General features: G+C 44.3%; 1 protein-coding gene across 6 annotated transcripts in view; it reads right to left on the reverse strand.

The window, feature by feature from the left end:
• The window catches only part of LOC126106668 (mediator of RNA polymerase II transcription subunit 1-like), an 861203-nt gene that overhangs the window by 94850 nt on the left and 747547 nt on the right, over positions 1-18806 (reverse strand). For 5 of the 6 annotated variants that reach the window (XM_049913034.1, XM_049913033.1, XM_049913032.1 and 2 more), the window contains one exon: positions 15970-16205. In XM_049913034.1, coding sequence (XP_049768991.1) covers positions 15970-16205 — 236 coding nt within the window. Of the gene's footprint in view, positions 1-12770; positions 12871-15969; positions 16206-18806 lie in introns of those variants that run through there. The other variant, XM_049913037.1, reaches the window with a different exon arrangement.

The raw sequence follows: 18806 nt of genomic DNA on the forward strand, positions 1-18806 counted from the left end.
TGGGCAAAGCAAACCTGTACTCTACTCACCAACTTCGCTCTAGTCCTGTCGATAAATACCCGAATGAGGTACGAGAGTACAGATGGAAGAAAAAGTAATACTGCCTCCAATTACAGGTATCTACTAATTTCCAGGTGCAACAAATGAGTCGCACTAGACACTGATTCAATTAAGAAACAGAGTGAGCGTAGCGAAAAAAGTCTGCCGCAGTGCGTCTTAGTGTCAGTTTAAATCACTACTTACGTGTATCGAGACGTTCGTAATTAGAGCTTGTCCGCCACCTGAAAGCTAATATAACAGGTCAAGCCTGTCCCGCTAATATACTGGGCGGCCACTTGGGAGACGCAATGTAATATCCACAAGTCTCCATATCAGATGCTGGGCGGCAACCTTCACGTGATTAACAGAGTGACATATCATTTAAAGTGCTTTAGCTTCGATATAGTTGACTGACGGGCATTTAGGTACGTGATTTTGCATGCCAGATTAATAGCGTGGTCAGTGGGATACTGACAGAGGGTGATCTTCAAGCCGGCAATAAGGAAAAACAACAAAATAAAAAACATTCTGACGTTCATGAATGACGCAGCCCTCGGGGCGTATGGTGGTTTTACATGTGCCGTCAGTGTCTGTATAGACAGCGATTGATATAAAAATGAAAGAGGTGCTGTATTTATGAAACACACATCATATGCAGCACGAGTCAGATACGTAGACACATCACAGCAGGGGAGATGCTTTTGACTGGGGAGAAATCACTTACAGGGTTCCACAAGGCGCAGTGTTAGGTCTACTATTGTTCCTTGTATATGTAAACGACCTCCCGTCCAGCATACAAGAAGCAGAATTCGTTATTTTGCGGATGATAGTTGTTGTTGTTGTGGTGTTCAGTACCGAGACTGATTTGATGCAGCTCCCCATGCTACTCTATCCTGTGCAAGCTTCTTCATCTCCCAGTACCTACTGCAACCTATATCCTTCTGAATCTGCTTAGTGTATTCATCTCTTGGTCTCCCCCTACGATTTTTACCCTCTGTGCTGCCCTCCAATACTAAATTGGTGATCCCTTGATGCCTCAGAACATGTCCAACCAACCGATCCATTCTTCTGGTCAAGTTGTGCCACAAACTTCTCTTCACCCCAATCCTATTCAATACTTCCTCATTAGTTATGTGATCTATCCATCTAATCTTCAGCATTCTTCTGTAGCACCACATTTCGAAAGCTTCTAGTCTCTTCTTGTCCAAACTATTTACCGTCCATGTTTCACTTCCATACATGGCTACACTCCATACAAATACTTTCAGAAACGACTTCCTGACACTTAAATCTATACTCGATGTTAACAAATTTCTCTTCTTCAGAAACGCTTTCCTTGCCATTGCCAGTCTACATTTTATATCCTCTCTACTTCGACCATCATCAGTTATTTTGCTCCTCAAATAGCAAAACTCCTTTACTAATTTAAGTGTCTCATTTCCTAATCTAATACCCTCAACATCACCCGACTTAATTCGACTACATTCCATTATCCTCGTTTTGCTTTTGTTGATGTTCATCTTATATCCCCCGTTCAAGACACCATCCATTCCGTTCAACTGCTCTTCCAAGTCCTTTGCTGTCTCCGACAGAATTACAATGTCATCGGCGAACCTCAAAGTTTTTACTTCTTCTCCATGGATTTTAATACCTACTCCGAATTTTTCTTTTGTTTCCTTTACTGCTTGCTCAATATACAGGTTGAATAACATCGGGGAGAGGCTACAACCCTGTCTTACTCCCTTCCCAACCACTGCTTCCCTTTCATGTTCCTCGACTCTTATAACAGCCATCTGGTTTCTGTACAAATTGTAAATAGTAGTAGTAATAGGTATTTTACCCCTGCCAGTATTCCAGTCCAGATTGTCAAAAGCTTTCTCTAAGTCTACAAATGCTAGAAACGTAGGTTTGCCTTTCCTTAACCTTTCTTCTAAGATAAGTCGTAAGGTCTCACGTGTTCCAGTATTTCTACGGAATCCAAATTGATCTTCCCCTAGGTCGGTTTCTACTAGTTTTTCCATTCGTCTGTAAAGAATGCGTGTTAGTATTTAGCAGCTGTGGCTTATTAAACTGATTGTTCGGTAATTTTCACATCTGATAGTTATATACATTTATACAGAAACAGAAAAATGGTTGAAATGGCTCTGAGCACTATGGTACTTAACATCGGAGGTCATCAGTCCCTAGAAATTAGAACTAATTAAACCTGACTAACCTAAGGACATCACAAACATCCATGCCCGAGGCAGGATTCGAACCTGCGACCGTAGTAGTCGCGCGGTTCCAGACTGTAGCGCCTAGAGCCGCTCGGCCACTCTGGCCGGCACAGAAACAGACGAATTGGTAAATAACTTTATCTAAAGTATTATTGTCTGGTTTTCTGTGAACTATCTCGCTTTCAGTTTCAAGAAGACACGACAAATTCATTCCTGCGTATTTAGAGGTACTGCATCAATGAGAAGTGTACCACATTGTGAGGAGATGATAATTAGGGTGGAAACGTCAAAAATTTTAGTTCTGCACGATGATGAGAATTTAAATTCGAAAAAACACGTTTTCGAACTTCTAAAACAACTAAGTTCAGCCATATTTCCACTCCGAATCACTGCAAATTCTGGGGAGAGACAAATCACCAATATTTCATAGAGGTGGTGTTGTACGTTTTTAATGACTGTTGCGAACTGCATTATGCAATACATAGATGTATCGGTATATTTTATTAGAGACTATCAGTTTCGGTGTATAATCAGACCATTATCAGGTTTTTGCACACGATGATGCTCTGATCCTACACCGAAAGCGATCGTTTCTAATAAAATATACCGGTACAGCGGTATTGCATAAAGGAGTTCTTAACACATGTAAGTTGACATACACTGAAAGAAAAAGAATCGCAACACCAAGAAGGAGTTGTGAGACATAAAGGAAAGCTGAACTAGAATTATATATTAATACCTTCAGCTGCAACGAGCGTTGATATATATCAACGGGGACAGGTGAAAATGTGTGCTCCGACCGGGACCCGAACCCGGGATCTCCTGCTTACATGGCTGACGCTCTATGCATCTGAGCCACCGAGGGCACAGAGGACAGGCTGACTGCAGGGACCATCTCACGCACGCCTCCCGCGAGACCCACATTCTCACCTTATATGTCCACACACTACATTCGTAGTATAAACGAAAGTTAGCAGGCGTGTTTCTACATTTCACAGATGATATCTATTCAAATTTCACGCCAGTCGCAAACGAGTGGCATTAGGAGCGCCACTATGAGGATGCAAATTGCTTTAAATACACGCTGTAACGGTCGTAAGCGTCAATTACCGGTGAGGTTGGCCATTGTGTGTTAGTGTTAGTCAAGAATGTCTTTAAGGCGACAAAGACACCATTATCAACACAGCAGTTTGAACGAGGTCGCGTAACAGGCCTTCCGCGATACTGCAGAAAGACTGGGAAGGGATGTAGCCACTGTACACGGGTGCTGGCAGCAGTGATCACGAGAATGTGGGGTCAACAGAAGTTCGCGATCCAGACGGCCACGTGATACTACACTCCTGAAAATGGAAAAAAGAACACATTGACACCGGTGTGTCAGGCCCACCATACTTGCTCCGGACACTGCGAGAGGGCTGTACAAGCAATGATCACATGCACGGCACAGCGGACACACCAGGAACCGCGGTGTTGGCCGTCGAATGGCGCTAGCTGCGCAGCATTTGTGCACCGCCGCCGTCAGTGTCAGCCAGTTTGCCGTGGCATACGGAGCTCCATCGCAGTCTTTAACACTGGTAGCATGCCGCGACAGCGTGGACGTGAACCGTATGTGCAGTTGACGGACTTTGAGCGAGGGCGTATAGTGGGCATGCGGGAGGCCGGGTGGACGTACCGCCGAATTGCTCAACACGTGGGGCGTGAGGTCTCCACAGTACATCGATGTTGTCGCCAGTGGTCGGCGGAAGGTGCACGTGCCCGTCGACCTGGGACCGGACCGCAGCGACGCACGGATGCACGCCAAGACCGTAGGATCCTACGCAGTGCCGTAGGGGACCGCACCGCCACTTCCCAGCAAATTAGGGACACTGTTGCTCCTGGGGTATCGGCGAGGACCATTCGCAACCGTCTCCATGAAGCTGGGCTACGGTCCCGCACACCGTTAGGCCGTCTTCCGCTCACGCCCCAACATCGTGCAGCCCGCCTCCAGTGGTGTCGCCACAGGCGTGAATGGAGGGACGAATGGAGACGTGTCGTCTTCAGCGATGAGAGTCGCTTCTGCCTTGGTGCCAATGATGGTCGTATGCGTGTTTGGCGCCGTGCAGGTGAGCGCCACAATCAGGACTGCATACGACCGAGGCACACAGGGCCAACACCCGGCATCATGGTGTGGGGAGCGATCTCCTACACTGGCCGTACAGCACTGGTGATCGTCGAGGGGACACTGAATAGTGCACGGTACATCCAAACCGTCATCGAACCCATCGTTCTACCATTCCTAGACCGGCAAGGGAACTTGCTGTTCCAACAGGACAATGCACGTCCGCATGTATCCCGTGCCACCCAACGTGCTCTAGAAGGTGTAAGTCAACTACCTTGGCCAGCAAGATCTCCGGATCAGTCCCCCATTGAGCATGTTTGGGACTGGATGAAGCGTCGTCTCACGCGGTCTGCACGTCCAGCACGAACGCTGGTCCAACTGAGGCGCCAGGTGGAAATGGCATGGCAAGCCGTTCCACAGGACTACATCCAGCATCTCTACGATCGTCTCCATGGGAGAATAGCAGCCTGCATTGCTGCGAAAGGTGGATATACACTGTACTAGTGCCGACATTGTGCATGCTCTGTTGCCTGTGTCTATGTGCCTGTGGTTCTGTCAGTGTGATCATGTGATGTATCTGACCCCAGGAATGTGTCAATAAAGTTTCCCCTTCCTGGGACAATGAATTCGCGGTGTTCTTATTTCAATTTCCAGGAGTGTAATAACAGGGAAGGCCATCGTAGTGGCGTATGGCTCTGGCGCATCGTACGGCACCTGCAACAGCAATTTGAACAGCGGCACAACGAACTGTTACAAACTAGTTACTCGAAGGAAGCTCCGAGCTAGACGCCCTGTTGCGTGCATTCCATTGATTGCAAACCACAGCCATTTGCAACTTCTATGGTGTCAAGCGAGAGTTCATTGGAGTGCAGGGTGGAGGTATGCTGTGTTTTCCGATGAAACCTGGTTCTGCCTCTGTGCCAGTGATGATCGTGTGTTGGGTAGAAGGAGGCAAGTTGAGGGCCTGCAACCAACCTGTCTGTGTGCAGACACACTGCAGCTACGCCTGGAGTCATGGTCTGAGGTGCGGCTTCGGATGACAACAGGAACGCCCTCGTTGTTATCCCATGCACCATGAATACAAGTTTGTACGTCAGTCTAGTGAATTCATGAACAGCGTTCCAGGGCGTGTTTTTCAACAGGATAACGCTCGCCCAAATACCGCTATTGTAACCCAACGTGCTCCGTAGAGTGCCTTGGCTCGCCCGCTCACCAGATCCGTCTCCTCTTGACCACACATGGGACATAATCGAGAGACAACTCCGGCGTCAACCAGAGACAGCATTATCAGTCCCTGTAATGTCCGACCAAATGCGACAGACATGGAACGCCATCCCACAGCCTGACAACCGGCAACTGTGAGAGACAGTGCATGTACATTTGCATGCTGGCATTCAACACTCCGGTTACACCTGTTACTAACACCAGCAATTTACATTTCCACTGGCTTAGCCCTCGCTGACATTAATCTGTGATGTTACAATTTTAATCACTTTTATGTTGCCTAGACAAATGTCGACCTGGAAAAAGCGTTCGACAATATAAAATGGTGTAAACTGTTCGAGATTCTGAAAAAAGTAGTAAACCAAGCAGTACAAGTTGTACAACAACCAAGAGGGAATAATAAGAGTGGACGATCAAGAACGAAGTGCTCGTATTATGAAGGGTGTAAGACAAGGCTGTAGCCTTTCGCCCCTACTCTTCAATCTGTACATCGAGGAAGCAGTGATGGAAATAAAAGAAAGGTTCAGGAGTGGAATTAAAATACAAGGTGAAAGGATATCAATGATACGATTCGCTGATGACATTGCTATCCTGAGTGAAAGTGAAGAAGAATTAAATGATCTGCTGAACGGAATGAACAGTCTGTACACAGATGGTTTGAGAGTAAATCGGAGAAAGACGAAGGTAATGAGAAGTAGTAGAAATGAGAACAGCGAGAAACTTAACATCAGGACTGATGGTCACGAAGTCAATGAAGTTAAGCAATTCTGCTACCTAGACAGTAAAATAACCAATGACGGACGGAGCAAGGAGGACATCAAAAGCAGGTTCGCTATGGCAAAAAAGGCATTTCTGGCCAAGAGAAGTCTACTAATATCAAATACCGGCCTTAATTTGAGGACGAAATTTGTGAGGATGTACGTCTGGAGTACAGCATTGTATGGTAGTGAAACATGGACTGTGGGAAAACCGGAACAGAAGAGAATCGAAGCATTTGAGATGTGGTGCTATAGACGAATGTTGAAAATTAGGTGGACTGATAAGGTAAGGAATGAGGAGGTACTTCGCAGAATCGGAGAGGAAAGGAATATGTGGAAAACATTGATAAGGAGAAGGGACAGGATGATAGGACATCTGCTAAGACATGAGGGAATGACTTCCATGGTACTAGAGGGAGCTGTAGAGCGTAAAAACTGTAGAGGGAGATTGGAATACGTCAAGCAAATAACTGAGGAAGTAGGTTGCAAGTGCTACTCTGAGATGAAGAGGTTAGCACAGGAAAGGAATTCGTGGCGGGCCGCATCAAACCAGTCAGTAGACTGATGACCAAAAAAAAAAAAAGACAAATGTACTCCCGAAACGTCATTAGTCTACATTAATTATTGTTTGGCGTCGCGATATTTTCCCTCGTGTATTTTTTGTATTTTCGTTCAATAATCTCTTAGGAGTAGTGTTCTGGGGTAGCTCAACTTTAAAAACGAAAGTGTTCATTGCCGGCCGATGTGGCCGAGCGGTTCTAGGCGCTTCAGTCCGGAACCGCGCGACTGCTACGGTCGCAGGTTCGAATCCTGCCTCGGGCATGGATGTGTGTCATGTCCTTTGGTTAGTTAGGTTTAAGTAGTTCTAAGTTCTAGGGGACTGATGACCTCAGAAGTTAAGTCCCATAGTGCTCAAAGCCATTTGAACCATTTGAAATGTTCATTGCTCAAAAATGTGTAGTAAGAATAATACGTGGTGCTCACCTACAATCATCTTGTATCCAGCCGTTTAAGGAGTCGTGTACTCTGACTACTGCTTCACAGTATATTTATTGCCTCATGAAAATAGTTGCAAATAATTCACTGTTGTGCAAAAGGAACAATAATATGCATAATTCTAGCACCAGAAGAAAAAATTACATTCGTTTCTCCACATTAGGGTTCTCTTTAGCACGAAAAGGGGTGCACAACCTGCAACCAAAATAGGACGAGGAATTCCGCCTTATGCAAGATAACATTTCAGTTTCGTTTTACCCAGACGTATTTCAGCACTTTTTGTGCTATCTTCAGTGGGTTATTTTATTTTCTCACTTACATGAAGCTATTGGGTTTTTATGTTGGTAGCTAGTCTGCTACACAATCTGCAACTTGTCATGGCTTTGATGTTGTAGTGTTTTCTCGTGTGTTTTGGCGAGGTAAATACGCTGATTTCTGTGACTTTCTACGAATTTTCAAACATGGGCAGAGTTTTCGCCGCTAATGGCACAAAAAATGCTGAAACATGTCTGGGTAAAACGCAACTGAAAAGATGTCTTGCATAAGGCAGAATTCCTCGTCCTATTTTCATAGCAAGCACGGACAAAGAAGAACTGCAACAGCACAAAGATGATTATCTGCAACCAAAATGTCTGATCACTTACCCAATGATAAAATATCTGATAGCACACAAACCGAATTTCTTTTTGACATATTCTTCTGTTCTCAAGATGAATTTCTAATTTTGTAATATGTGAAAGGTGATGGCTAGGAATTATTAACTCTTAACACTATTTATTGTCAAACTCTTTTTTTAGCCACTGAGTTGCGAAAGCAAGGTTGTAGGAGTGAATGCACACATCGTTATTAAGTGAGAAATGGATACGAAGACTACCCAGGGGGAGAAGGTGAGTTTTCACGACCACGCTGCGAAACCTGTATGGTCATTGCTCATCAATGCATGAAGTGTGTCTGGTCATGCTTTAGCAGTTATTCTTCTTTCCCCGTCGACTTGGAGGGGTTGAGATGTCCCTAATGCATTTGTTACTCAGGTAACATCCAGTGATTAGTCCACGTTAGAAGTCAATGAACTCTCATAATCGACAACATACCACCCCCGCCTCCTTTTATACTGGTGGGTCCGCTTTTCGTGACATCTAGTGGTCAGTTCCGCATTACTCAGGGATTCGCGCATACTTCTGGTAAGGTAGTACATATCAGCTGATTGTTGTCGATTCGACTGTCTGTCTGCGAGTCTGTTACGGGAATACGTATGAAACTGAAATGTTTGTGAGCTGCTGAGGTTTATGATCTCCTGGCGGTGTAAAAAACTTCAGCTTCTGAGTCAATGCAATCAAAAGATGCCGCCATATACGTCACACTCACTCATCAAAACCTATAGGTCGCCTCCCTTGTACTGCGAAACCTTGCTTCTTGACCAATTTCATGGTTCTAGTGCAAAGTACAGGTAAAACTCTGAAAATTTTTAATTCGTAATTGTATGACATTTAAAAAAACATTTTTTATCATTCGTATCAACTACAACTAGATCTACATTTATACTCCGCAAGCCACCCAACGGTGTGTGGCGGAGGGCACTTTACCTGCCACTGTCATTACCTCCCTTTTCTGTTCCAGTCGCGTATGGTTCGCGGGAAGGACGACTGTCTGAAAGCCTCCGTGCGCGCTCGAATCTCCCTAATTTTACATTCGTGATCTCCTCGGGAGGTATAAGTAGGGGGAAGCAATATATTCGATACCTCAATCCAGAAACGCACCCTCTCGAAACCTGGCGAGCAAGCTACACCGCGATGCAGAGCTGAAACATACTGAGGTCTGTGGTCCCTTGGTTAAGCTTCTAAGTAATACAATCAAAATATATTGCCTTTTACGTCATAAACTTTGATACTTGCACACTCGGTCATCAAAACCTGCAAGGTACTTCCCGTTGACCTAAAATCATGAAATTTGCCAAGAGGCAAGGTTTCACAATACAACCCGAGGTAAAAATCCGAAAACTGCTAATTTGTAATTATATCTCAAGAAAAAAATTGTCATTTGTTATTAGACAGTCTGTCGCTCTGCCTCTTAAGGATCCCTTTCCTCTGGAACGGACAGACGTACCAGGTTGAAATATACATCACACACTGACTTCTGTAGGCTTTTGGTGGTCTAAAAATGTCACGCTTGTAAGTCAGTGTAATCAAAAGATATCGACATTTAAGTCACGTATTTTGATGCAAACTCACTCATTAAAACCCATAGCGTACTTCCTGTAGTCCTGGGACCATGAAATCCACAAAAAAACAGTGTTTAACTCTAAAAGTAAACTGAAAAATCAGAAAATTTTTAATCTGTAACTATGTCACAAAAGTATTTCTTTTATTAATTATCAGACTATCCAAACTTATAATTACAACATTCTCGGAATTCTTGGAATTGCCGAGGCCGACATCTTGCCAGTATCAATGTCGGTTACAGGCAAAAATTATCGAAGTTCTCAATTCCCAGGAGGGATGAATTGTCTGTAATTAAGTTTGTACGCAACCCTCAGAACGCGAGTCCTGTTCGTACTTTTTTTTTTTTTGTTAAAAGCGTTCTCTCACATCACCATTCTTTGTTTACATAGTTTGTCTCTATAAGCAGCGCGGAGCGCAGAGCGTTGCCGTGTGCGGTGATCACCCACCCTATTAAGAATTATTTTCTCCCTTTTGTAATATCCAGGGGATATGTGTTTGAATAAAAATGGGTCAAATGGCTCTGAGCACTATGTGACTTAACATCTGAGGTCATCAGTCCCCTAGAACTTAGAACTACTTAAACCTAAGGACATGACACACATCCATGCCCGAGGCAGGATTCGAACCTGCGACGTAGCGGTCGCTCGGATCCAGACTGTAGCGCCTAGAACCGCACGGCCACTTCGGCCGGCGATGCCATGTTCCTTGGCTTCAGTAAGACATTTGACAGTGTCCCGCATTGCCGTTTAATCAAAAAAATATGAGCTTACGGAGTATCGGCGCAGACCTGCGATTGGATTCAAGACTTCCTTGCAGGTAGAACTCAACACGTCGCTCTTAGTGGAACTAAATCTACTGAGGTAAAGGTAATATCCGGAATACCACAGGGAAGTGTGATAGGACCATTGCTGCTCACAATACATATAAATGATCTAGCAGAAAGCGTCGAATATTCTTTAAGGCTATTCGCAGATGGTGCAGTTGTTTATACCAAAGTAGCAACGCCAGAAGATAGTAAGAATTTGCGGAACGACCTGCAGAGAATTAATGAATGGTGCAGAATCTGGCAGTTGACCCTGAACCTAAATAAATGTAACATATTGCGCATACATAGGAAAAGAAATCCACTACTGTACAGTTACACTATCGATGAAAAACAGCTGGGGACCACGTCTGCCGTAAAAGCGACCTTATGTGGAATGACCATATAAAATCTTAAGGAAATGTAACTCATCCACGAAAGAAGTGGCTTATAAGGCGCTTGTTCGCCCAGTTCTTGAGTATTGTTCATCATCTGGGATCAGGTAGGACTGATAGAGGAGATGAAGAAGATCCAACGAAGAGCGGTGCGTTTCGTCGCGGGATAGTTTAGCTGGTGAGAGAGCGTTACGTTGATGCTAAACTAACTCCTCTGGCAGCCGTTACAAGAGAGACGTTGTGCATCACGGAGAGATTTACTATTGAAATATCGGGACAGCACTTTTCAGGAGGAGTCGGACAACATATTACTTCCCCCCACATACATCTCGCGGATTGACCACGAGGAGAAATTAGAGCCAATACAGAGGCTTACCGACAATCATTCTTCCCACGCTCTATTCGCGAGTGGAACAAGGTTGGAGGGACCAGATAGAGGTACCGAAGGTACCCTCCACCACACACCATTAGGTGGCTTGCGGAGTATGATGTAGATGTAGATATGAAGGAAATCCTCAAGACAGTTGAAGATAGGGATCTTCGGAATACATAGTAAAAATCACAGCCATTTGCTGTGCATAGCCGTCTCGGAATCAGCAGCTGGGTCTTGGTACCCAAAAAACAAGTTTTTGGGAGTGTTTCGCGATAACGGATAAAGATCTTTGAAAAAGAGAAGATGCCTCTTCTAGATAAATGCCTAGAAAATATACCGTCGAAAGTTGAGCAGTTTGCTGTAGTTATTTATTATTTAGATTCACAAGCTGCGACATCGTCGCGAAAAAACAGTGACCCGTATATGTAATAAGTTTCATTTAATTTACGTCTATGGTCACAATCTTTTCTGTTTTACAGATTGCCGGTTTCGGTCTTTAATGACCATCATCAGATCTGCAGCAAAAGTGGGAAAAATTTTAAATACACTCGCGAACTGTATACAGCTTAAGAACAATACATAGAGCAAAGTCCTAGTGCACTGCAGCCGTAGTGGCAAAGTTGACAATGCACTGCAGCCATAGTGGCATAGTCAACTATGCCACTATGGCTGCAGTGCATTAGGACTTTGTTTTTATGAGACAGGTATGCCTCTTAACATTTAAAGCGCACAAATGTAAATTTTGTCAGTATTACTTTTCAATATGCTCTATGTATTGTTCTTAAGCTGTATACAGCTTGCGAGTGTATTTATATTTTTCCCACTTTTGCTGCAGATCTGATGATGGTCATTAAAGACCGAAACCGGTAATCTGTTAAACAGAAAAGATTGTGACCATAGACGTAAATTAAAGGAAACTTATTATAATTTAGATTTCGCATCATAGTGGATTTTAAGAGTAGAAGTAGGTAACTTTGAGTCTCTGTATCTTTGAAGCGGATACAGATACGAAGAAAATTTTCAAGTTTGTTCGAGATCAGTATCTTCGGAATATATTGTAAAAATTTCAGCCACTTGATGTGCATAGGCGTCTTGGAATCCTTGACTGGATTTTGGTGCGCTGGTGACAGCAAAAATATACTAAAAACACCTATGTGTGGTTTACCGAGGTACCGCCCACGAAATAATGGTGTGTCCACAAGTCCCATCGAGCCGACCGTACACCACATCAACTGTAAAAAGAACCAACCGATTTGCTCCATTTGCCTAAGCAGGAGGGAGTGTGTAAAATTGATACTTTGACTCTATACTGTAGCTTAGGAACGCTAAGACGATCCTTTTGTTGGGTATACAAATGGTCCCATCCAAACCACTTGACGCTACATTTTATCATCAACAGAACCCGAGGTATTAGCACTAGAACATCTCGTTTATATGCGAAGCGCTTTGGAACATATTAGGTGAACATGCTGTCACATGCATACCGAATCACACAAGATGTAATACTGCGTTGTTAGCTATCGCCCTGGTGTTTCAGTGAGTAATAGACCAGATACTGGGTCCACGGTAGGAGGCCGTCAGCTCGGCGTTGCTCGCCGGAAGGAAGACGATCTGTGCGCGCCGGTTGACCCCGCGCTCCGCTCGGCTTACCTTTTTTGCCGGCCGCAGCTGTCGCCCCCGGGCGCGGCATCACACAACACAACACACGCGCCTCTGGACGGGCCCTCGGCGCGGCTGCCCAACCGCTCTGCCACGGGCGCACTGGATGCGTGCCCCGACCGGCGGGTCCTCCGAGATAATTACTTCCCACGGGGATGGCTCGCTTTCTCACACCCACCCACCACCTCCCAGCCATTCTTTTGTGCCGGTTCCTCCCCCCCCCCCCCTCGTTACCTCCTCTACTTCCCCTCCACCGCAGCCAGGGTCACTACGCATACACTTTTTTACAGAAATTTCCGAGCTTATTTGTGAAACCTCTCTACAAGATGTCAGGACCTCTTCTTCTTCTTGCCTTCAAGTATTGAGCATCTTTCTGTTACGGTGACCATTTCTTCCTTTGCCTACACAGACGTCTTTGGCCTACCGGATTATAATTTACGACTTTGTAAGGTAGCCTATCGCTGTTCCATTCTGTCGAGGTGTTCACTCCGTTTTCTTCTACTGTCTTGACTTTTATTTCCTACCTTAAATATCTTTAATGGTTTCCTGATGTCGCTGTTTCTTAATCTGTAACTCTGGTACATCCTTTCGCAGCCCTAAGAAATTTCATTTCAGGTCCCTGGATCTTACTTTCTTGTCGTTTGTGTATGACACACAACTCACTCCCATCGAACAGTGTAGGGACGGCCATTACTCCACAAACATTAATTCGTATTACTTTTTGTGCTTCGTTTCTAAAGTACCTATTTATTGTTCCACAAATGTTTCAAAATTTTGTTACTTTCTTGGCTATATCTTTGTCATCCTCGTATATGATATCACACTCCAGGTAATTAAAATTTCCGACTTGTCCTACTGTGGCATTGTTCACTATCTGTGTTGTTGTGGGGCCTGTCGTATAAAAGCCACAGTTTTTTTTCGTGGATATAGTCTTATTACAGTCATCGGATATTTCAATTGTAAGTTTCTTTTTGCAGGTCATACTCTACCTCCGTGAAAATTGTGACTTAATCTGCATATAAAACACAATTCACAGGAATCTTTTTGTCTATTCTAGTACATATGTACATATATACATACAGCGTGGGCGTAATGCCACATCCTTACTTGACCCCCTTGTTATGATCGAAGGTGCTGTCAGCTCTTGAATTATATATAAAATGACTGTTACGGTTTGTAGGCTTCCTAAGGTGTAGTGGGTACCCTTTTTTCCTCATTATGCTCCACAGTATTTCTCGATTGACTGTCTCAAAGACCACTCCTGCATCAACAAATGCTATGGGCGTCTCTCGATTAAATTCTGTGCGATTTTCAATGATTTGTTTTATCACAAACATTGCATAAGGTCTCGAACCTTTTCCACGGAAACATATTTGTTCTTCACTTAATAACCACTTTAATATCTGGTTCCAGGAGTCTTGTATGTTGCGTCCAGAAAGCTGATTGCTCTATCTGTTTGGCCTCTTAGGATCAAAATGACACAGATAGGAGAGTTTCCTAAGCTGAGCACTTTGTGGTAAGAAATTATAGTCTCATTTAAATTACGAACTTCCAGCACTTCATTTGGTCTTCATAATAAGTATATATTTTTTAATAGTTTTTGTATTTCGTAAATACCATTTTGACTATCTGTTGCGATGATTTAAAAATGGGCCCTGGCCCAAAACTAGTCATCAAGTAAATAAAGAAAGCGAAATTTGCAACTTTAGCTGTTTTCGTTCTACTCATTTAAATTAGTTGGTATGGGACGTTTAACATCTGGTATCACGATGTTGTATACATTTACATACATATTATGGACACTGTCAAGTGGTGGAGGGAGTAAAACCATAGTAAAGGTCAGAAAGACAGAGATGAGAGTAAAACGAGATAAAAGGAAAAGACCTGCCAGGAAGGTTGGGTAGACAGTCGAGGACCATACACTGTACAATGGGTGGCTTGCACAGTACCGATGTACAAGGTGAATATCAAGTTTCTTCTGATTTAAAAAAAAATTCTGATGAACTTTGCTAGTTACAGCTATGCTGTTTGTTGCAAAAGGTAGCTTAACTCCTGATGTTTTGATGGATACGATCCTACATCTGCTCTGACGCCTCAGTTACAGGAATTTCAACAATGGACACTGTTTCAACAAGTTATGTGCACTGCCACCCTCGGGTTTATTTGTTAGCCAGGCCTTGGATGAAACCTTCCCGGGCACATGGGTCGACCGAGACGATTCAACATCAGGCCCACCAGGTTTATCAAACAATAACCCTTCCTGACTTTTTTGTCGGGTTCCGTTAAGGGTAACGTGTTACTGATCCGGCTGAAAGACGAGATGCTACACATGTGGTGCCGAAAGAAATGTTGGCAAAGACATGGAGAAAAACTGTGTATCACGTAGACGCTCTACAGGCAACACACGGACTACATGTGGAAGAGTATTCGTAAGATACTTGATGGGTTAAGCTACCATTTCCAACAAATTACATAGCTGTATCTCGAGAAATAAATTTTGTAATCCGGAAAGGACTTTATGTACATCCTGTACAAACTTTACTATGGTACAACACATGTTGCCGCACTTTCTCGAATATAAACGCTGTCGATTATTCAACGAGGGAGCTAGCTAGGACTCCCCAACCTGTTCCTCTTCAGTTTCTACTGAGATTTCATACACCAAGTGCTTCGCAGGCGAGTGAGATGCAGCAATCGCAGTGGCCAAGGGGCAGGGTCTTCCTCCAAATACAACAACGAAGGTATCTTATGTTCAGGCGCTGAAGGGTGTTAATACCCAAGTGGTACTGCACCATATTATATAAATCGCAGCAGTCTCTGTAATCCTGTGTTGCGTGGTAATGTGGCTTTTCGACTTTTTTGTACGTGTTGTGGTTTATTGCGAAAGATTTCCAATTTATTGCAAATACTCTTAAAAGGTCGATTGTACAAAGCAGCTGACATTAGATAAGCACAAAAAAATGGACAAAAATCAACTCTTGAATTTCACCCACATGAAATGGTTTCCTTGGTGGACCCTCACACTTACACTTTTGTTTAATAATGAAACAATCTGCGTCATTTAATTCTCAGGCAGTAAGAAAAGTAAATCACGCAGGCTGTTTCATTATTATACAAAAAGTGTTAGGATCCACCAAGGTAACGATTTCATGTGTGTGAACTGCTTGGTACGCCTTCACGTTGGACTTACCGGGAACTTGCTGGAGTGCGTGTGCAGGGCGACGCCGGGCTGCAGGTCTGAGGCCGCGGCGGCAGAGCCCGGGATGGGCACCGTCTGCGCGTCGCCGTACAGAGGGTAGGGCGGCATGCGGTACGGCGGTGGCGGAGAGGCGGCGCCGGAGGCGGCACCGGAGGCGGCTGCGGGCAGCGGCTTCGGGGGCGGTACCGGCTTGTACGGCTGCCCATAGCCGGCGGCTTCCACCTCCGCTGCGAACAAGCGCCACACATTAGGCTGATTGCAGTGACGTCGCAAAGACATGTAATGCTATAAACCGGCCTTTGTGGCCGAGCGGTTCTAGGCACTTCAGTCCGGAACCGCGCTAAGGTCGCAGGTTCGAATCCTGCCTCGGGCATGGATGCGTGTGCCGTCCCTAGGTTTAAGTAGTTCTAAGTCTAGTGGACTGATGACCTCAGATGTTAAGTCCCATAGTGCTCCGAGATATTTTTTTGTAATGCTATATGAGGCGACAAAGCGACGTCCAGCTGTGAGGTAAGAGGCATTCAGCACAAATGCTACAGATTCGCTGCAGTGACCATGACTTCAGTGCTAGACGAGAACGCGACGTGACAAAAAACAGCTAGTATCCGAAGACCAATTGCTGCAGAGCTGGTGACTTCAATGCAAGGTCAGAACACGAACTTTATCAACTGAAAGGCACAAGACTCTGGTCTTTCGTCTACTATAATCGACTGTATTCAGTCCTCAGTCAGTTTCGAGACTTTTTGTTTCTCACCGTCTGCAGTTCCATCGTCGTTCAAAGTCCACGTTAAATTTTAGGATTCCTATAACTAAAGTGCCTGGCAGAGGGTTCATTAAACCATTTTCATACTACTTCTGTACCATTCCACTCTCGAATGGCGCGTGGGAAAAAGGAACACCTAAATCTTTCCGTTTGAGCTCTGAGTTCTCTTATTTTATTATGATGATCATTTCTCCCTACGTAGGTGGGTGTCAACAAAATATTTACGCATTAGGAAGAGAAAGTTGGTGATTGAAATTTTGTAAATAGATCTCGCCGCAAAGAAAACCGCCATTCTTTCAGTGACTGCCGCTCCAACTCGCGTACCATATCAGTGACACTTTCATCCCTGCTGCGCGATAACGCGAAACGAGCTGCCCTTCTTTGCACTTTTTTGATGTCCTCCGTCAATCCTACCTGGTAAGGATCCCATACCGCGCAGCAATATTCCAGCAGAGGACGGACAAGTGTAATGTAGACTGTCTCTTTGGTGGGTTTGTCGCATCTTCTAAGTGTTCTGCCAACAAAGCGCAGTCTTTGTTTTGCCTTCCCCACAATATTATCTATGTGGCCATTCTGGCAGCGCTATTGCAGTGACGAAAATGCGCTTAACAAGATACACAAAAACACTTTAAAATAGCCATAAATCGTGTTTCATTAGTAAACTGACGAGGCGGGCGAATGTCTGCAGGTAAAAATGCTAAAAGATGTGTACCTTCCAGTACCCACAAGTTTCGTAAAGACCTAGCATTACTGTGGCACGGAAGATACAAGCAGAATATGAACAGACAAACAGAACACGACGTCTGTAACGAAGTCACAGTCAATTTTATTTGTTTAAGTTTGTCGGAAATTGGGTACGATGAAGTTATTATTGATGGAATGTGAAAAATTTGCATAAAATCAAGAGAAAGGAATGTAATACGTAATCCATGTAATGCCCAGCTTAAATATTATGCTCTGCCGTTGCACATTTGTTGAGCTGTATAAGGCGCGTAAATCTCCCAAGCTCGACGCAGTCAGGAACTGGTCACAGCCTCCTCCTATTGGGCCTCAATGGTCAAGGAAGCTGTGGAAATACAATTAGCAGACAAAATGCTCAGCCGAGACGAAGGCTTCCAGCTCGACAAACCATGGGCACACCTCACTTCAGCTCTACGCTCTCACTAAAATTATTATTCTGAGTCTTCGTTGCCTAGCAATCCATCCCATCACATCTATTTTAATAATCAACCACATAATTCGTAAGCACTGTGAGATGAAATACATAAAATGTATTCGCAGTTGCAAATATTGACAACCGTCAGCGGTATAACGGAGTGGCGACAGTGAAAATTTATGCCGGACCGGGACTCGAACCCAATTTTCCCACTTACCGCGAGCGGTCGCCTTACCATTAGGCTGTCAGAGCAAGACTTAACGGTCAGACCTAATCTTTCATACGTCGCCAGCCATGTGTCGACAACCTGCACTCGTACATTAGTTATGTATATTCCCGTATAGGTGAGGCATCTTGATTGCAAGTCGTTTGCCCAGTGTCGCCGGATAAATTCGATATTGCAGTGCTTCTGTTGTTCAGAAGTACTGCCAAGCGACAGTCAGTTAAAATGTCTTCCCTGCACGGGAATATACAAAATGAATGTACGAGCGCAGGTTGCACACACATGGTTGGCGACATATGGAACTTTTAGTTTGGCCGTGAGTCGTGATCGGATGCCTGATGATACGGATAGTAAGGTGAGCGCTCGCGAAAAGCGGAAATCCGAGCTCGAGTGGCACAAAATTTCGTTGTCGTCATTTCATTTTACAACCGATGGTTGTCAATATTCGCAACTGCGAACATATTTAGTGTACTGCATAAAGTTTTATCTATGACTGATGCTGTTGTTGCCGACAGTTTTATCTCTGGCGCATGCGCATTTACTACACACTATTTTGTCAAGAAGTTTTAATTTTGTGACCAGCTCACCTTGAAAGTGGTAGTACGGTCATCAGCTGAAATATCGGATTAAAGATACAATACTGCTCTTGATGCATGTCCGAAAGGTGATGGAATATTAGATCCGCC

Source organism: Schistocerca cancellata, chromosome 10 (genome assembly GCF_023864275.1).
Source record: "Schistocerca cancellata isolate TAMUIC-IGC-003103 chromosome 10, iqSchCanc2.1, whole genome shotgun sequence".
Taxonomy (NCBI): domain Eukaryota; kingdom Metazoa; phylum Arthropoda; class Insecta; order Orthoptera; family Acrididae; genus Schistocerca; species Schistocerca cancellata.